General features: G+C 45.2%; 1 protein-coding gene across 1 annotated transcript; it reads right to left on the minus strand.

Moving 5' to 3' along the window:
- Nucleotides 1-546: 546 nt before the first annotated feature.
- IL22 (interleukin 22) lies at nucleotides 547-2,614 on the minus strand. Its single transcript, XM_054280748.1, has 5 exons — nucleotides 2,423-2,614; nucleotides 1,578-1,643; nucleotides 1,341-1,484; nucleotides 1,074-1,139; nucleotides 547-660 (listed from the first exon to the last, which is right to left on the minus strand). The coding sequence occupies exons 1-5, from the start codon at nucleotides 2,612-2,614 to the stop codon at nucleotides 547-549; spliced, it is 582 nt and encodes a 193-aa protein (XP_054136723.1).
- Between the last annotated feature and the right edge of the window lie 1,814 nt (nucleotides 2,615-4,428).

The raw sequence follows: 4,428 nt of genomic DNA on the forward strand, positions 1-4,428 counted from the left end.
TCCTTGAATATTTTTCAATTAATCTATATAAATAAAAGTATTTTATAATTATTACCTTAAAATAAGTTACCGTTAAATACAAAAGACAAAAATTACTTCTGAAATAGCCTGAAATACCAACTTTTCAGGCAAAAGTCAGAAGGGGGCAACATATGCAAAAGAGATTTCCAGGTAGGAGGCTCAAAATATCCTGGCTAAAACATCACATCAAAACATCACTGCCTTAAACAAAGCTGATTCATAGGTGTCAAATTTCAGTGTATAAAAGACAGAAATGGTTGCCTCGTTCCTGTGGGGACAAGGAGGACAGAACAGTGCTTTTGTAAATAACTAATGCCCTGCGTTGCAATCAAGAGGCAATGTCCTGCAGTTCTCATTTTCAAAGGCAGCAATATCCATCCTGTCTCTGCCCACTTAGTTTTCTAGTTTTGACACAAGTGAAACATATACTGCATCTGAGGGGAATGGACATAGTTGCAGCTAATCAAATTGAGTTATTGCAAGAGATCTGCAGAAACATCTCTTCAAGCCTGGTCCAGAATTTTTTCAGTTTTTCTTCTTGTTCCCTCCCTTCTTTGGGGCATCAGTACAGGCATTTTCCATGTAGTCAAACAGTAAATCCAGCTCTCCAATGGCTTTAGTCTTTCCATTTTCTCCCAACTAGAAAAGAGCAGAATGCAAATCTTAACAAATAGGTTTGGGGTTTTTTTGAAAATTGAAATTAGGATTGTCACAGAAACTGAATCAATAATTTACTTTCCTAATTTTCTTACACAGTTCTGCTAGTGTCATTATATCATAAGATATAAATTAGTTTGTTCAAATCTAGACTAGCATATAAGTTTCCTGAAACCTAATTTTTTAAGGTTTAAATTCCCATAACATGTGCAGAGAGCTAACAGGACAAGTGAGGGAGGGCTAGAAGGGGAAATAACATTAATCTCCTATTTCATGCCCTTGTAGGCTTCACGTCCTAAATAATCTCGAGTTTGTTTCATAATTAGGTCAGCCTTAATCCAGCTAAATGACTGGGGTTTGAAACTGCTTTTTCTAAATGTCTGGGGAAAATGTACCTGTTCCATTTTGTTCTTCATTTGTTCCAGGTTCTTTTCAATGTGGTCTCTCTTTCCTGAGAATTGCTAAAAGAAAGGAAACATCAGACATAAGATGGACAGATATATGCAGTGAGGTACTATTTTTTTTTCACACCTTTCTATTAACTCTGACTTTCATATCTCTGATCTGAGGTTTCCTTTCATATCACTGCCTTTTGCCACTGCTTGTAGCATTCTGAGATTTAGGAGCAGCAATGAGAGGGAGAGAAACGCAGTGTTACTCACACAGCTGCTGAGCTCTGAGGTCAGGGATGCCAAGAACTGTGCCACCTCCTCAACATAAGGGTACCGGCTCTTGACTTCAGTGAGAAGAACATCTTTTACTACTAGCTCCACAACCCTCTTCATCATGTAGCAGCGGTTGCTTTCCTTTGTATGAAAGTAAAGCAATGTTAAATCAAGGCAGGAGATCGTAAGTGCTGCAGAGGGACGCAAAGAGCAGACTCCTCATGCAAGGCTTACCCTGATGTTAGCAAAGAGCTGCTGCCCAATCAATCTGTTGTCCGTGTCCTTGTCTGAGGCGCTGGCCTGAGAGGAAAAAGGAAGAGTCAGGTGGTGTTGGGAACCTTACCTAAAAATTAATAATAAACCCAGAAGTTTTCATCAGCAATGAAAGTGCAGGTGAAATGAGGGAATGGACACCACAGTCTGTTACAGGTAGATAAGCTTGGACATCGTGTCTGTTTCTCCCCTCAGCTGGGTGAGATTCAAGGTCAGTATCACAGGAAAATAAATGAGCTGAGGTCTGAACTCGTATCCCCCAGTTGAAAGTCAGAAGTCGTCGTGGTTACGGTGACTAAACCAGATACTGCAGGTGGCCGACCTCACAGTGGCCCACAGTGCTGCAGGGAGGTGCTCGGTGGTGTGCACCCAGGGACACCCACCCACGGCAAAAGCAGCCAGGAAACCTGCCCAGCAGAGCACTGTAGGACACCAGAGCATCTGCTTGGCTGTGGCTGCAGTCATGGACAGGCCCAGCTCCAAATGGCCTGAGCAAACGGAGAAATTTAATGTCATATTTCACAATTTACCCACTTTGGCAGCAGCTGCTTGACAAGAAGCAGCTGTGCTGTTGCAGGGGCTGCCTTTCCCTTGGGGAGCAGCACGACGAGAGGCAGCAGCTTCCCCTGGCTGCACAGCCAGCAGGCAATAGACCTGCTCCACACACCCAACCTCTGCCTTAACTGCAAATCCACTTTTTTTTTTTTTCAAGGGAGAGAGGGAGGAATGCCAAAGTCTAGAAGTCACAGCACCAAGAGAGGAGTAGGTCCCCACACCCCACCATGAAGAGCACACAATGACTGTACCGTTTTGGCCAAGGTGTAGGTGCGATTCCTGATGTAGGGCTGCTGGAAGTGGATCTTCCTGAGCCTGCAGGCATGATGGGCACCGGGAGCCCCTTTCAGAGGCAGAGGGCTGGTGAGAAGAGGGAGGCAGCAACAGCAGCAGAAGAGAAGCCATCCTGGGAAGCTGCTGGCCAAGGTGTGCAGGGAGGCCATGGCTCGGGGTCCGGCACCGTCCGTCCCAGCGGCTGCAGAGCAGGCTCAGCACTGCCAGAGGAGACAAGGCAGCTTTAGCACCGGGGAGAGCGCGTCAGGGTGAGAGCAGAACAAGGGCTGCAAGCCTTACCTTTGCTGTGATTCTTGGTGTGCTCTGCAGGAGGTGAGCTGCACCTTATATAGGGCCACCAACATCTCTCTCAGCTTTTTTTTTGGGGTACTGGTGGTGAAATAAAAATGACATCAGCAAGTCTCTTACTTTCCAGTATCCTCTTCTGAGAACTACCTAACCACTTCAAAGCCCACAAATACAACTTCAAGGCCATCATAATCTTTAGTTTCCTATAAAAAAAACCAAATATTCATGTGGGGGAAAGCAGGGGCTTTTACCAGGGTAGGAATCCTGACTTCTTTTTGCATAAAAATATTTGAAAATTGTAGGAGTTTGTGCCTCCTGTCCTAATTATTACGCACTCACTTGATTGACAATTTGATGGTAGAAAACCATCAAATCTTCTGTGGTACAAGACTGGTTTCACTGCTGCTAACTGGTGCACACAAGTGATCAGAGATTGTATCAGAACCAAAGCACTGACCACCTGTGGCTCCTACCCTGAAAATACCCTTCCCCACACAGTGGCCCACTGGAGTCACTGGCCATCTGCACATCACTGTGCAATCCTCCCTGAGAGATCAGAAACTGTATAGGACCAACACAGCATTTATCACATGCCTGATTTCCAAATTCCCTTTTTCAAAAATATCATCTGTATTTAAGGTTGTAATCTGGTAAAATGACCAGAGCTGTGGTCATGTATCCATCCAGGTGATTTCCATGTTCCTAAGGCTCTTCTGCTAACATGCAGGCAGTGCTGCACCTTCAGTCTGAAATGCCATGCAGTGCTCCAAACAGGACACTGCACTCTTTAGACAGTGATTTGCAACCCATCTGTGGACAGTAATGGATGAGAACACAGAACTGGTACAAATGTAAACTCTTGGTTTTCTAATACCCAAAAGGTACACAGCCGACAAACAGGAGAATAGAGACCTGGAAAACCAAGGCTTCAGCTCTGCCTCTGAGAGTGGATATCTGAGAGCTCTGAGGGTGGGCATCCATCTGGCTGGGCTCTACTCTTTGTGCCTCATGGTCTGAAATGCCCAGATCTTTTTCTTACACCTGAAATGAAGCAGTTAAAAGCTTAGTGGAATGAGGCTTATTCTTTAGCCTCCTCTGATGCCTCTGCAGCATGAATTTATCCCTCCATGTCTCAGTCCTGCCTCAGTTGCCCTTAGACACCTGCTACATCAGCACTGCACAGATCTGTGCCCTCGAAGCTGAGCCCTGGAGCCATCATCACCACCTCCTTTTCCATGCCCCTCTCAGGCACCCATTCCCATGACCAGCCTCCAACAGCATTGTGACTGCAGCAGGCAGCAGAAACTGAGTCTGGACCCAGGATGTCAACAGTCTAGTTCACACCCAAAGGTACCACAAAGCTACTCAAGAACATATTTCTAAACTCTTTTCCACTTACATTTCAAGCTAATAGTTCCAGTGGGGGTACAGGTTAATGAGAAGATGAAAGGCTGAGTTTTATAAAACTAAAGGACAGACGTTAAAGACCAAACTGGGAGAATCCTGACGGATAGGCTGCTTTGAAGTATTGACTCTCCCTGAAATGCATTTCCATTAACTGCTCCCCAGGTGTTAAACACAGTCTGATAACCAAAGTCTGCTTCTAACTGAGGTTTCTCCACCAGCTCATCCATCAGAACTGAAGTCCCATACCCACAACAGGAGCTGTGGACAG

This window comes from Melozone crissalis, unplaced genomic scaffold (genome assembly GCF_028551555.1).
Source record: "Melozone crissalis strain CALT ecotype California unplaced genomic scaffold, PUWL_Pcris_2 ptg000004l_1, whole genome shotgun sequence".
Taxonomy (NCBI): domain Eukaryota; kingdom Metazoa; phylum Chordata; class Aves; order Passeriformes; family Passerellidae; genus Melozone; species Melozone crissalis.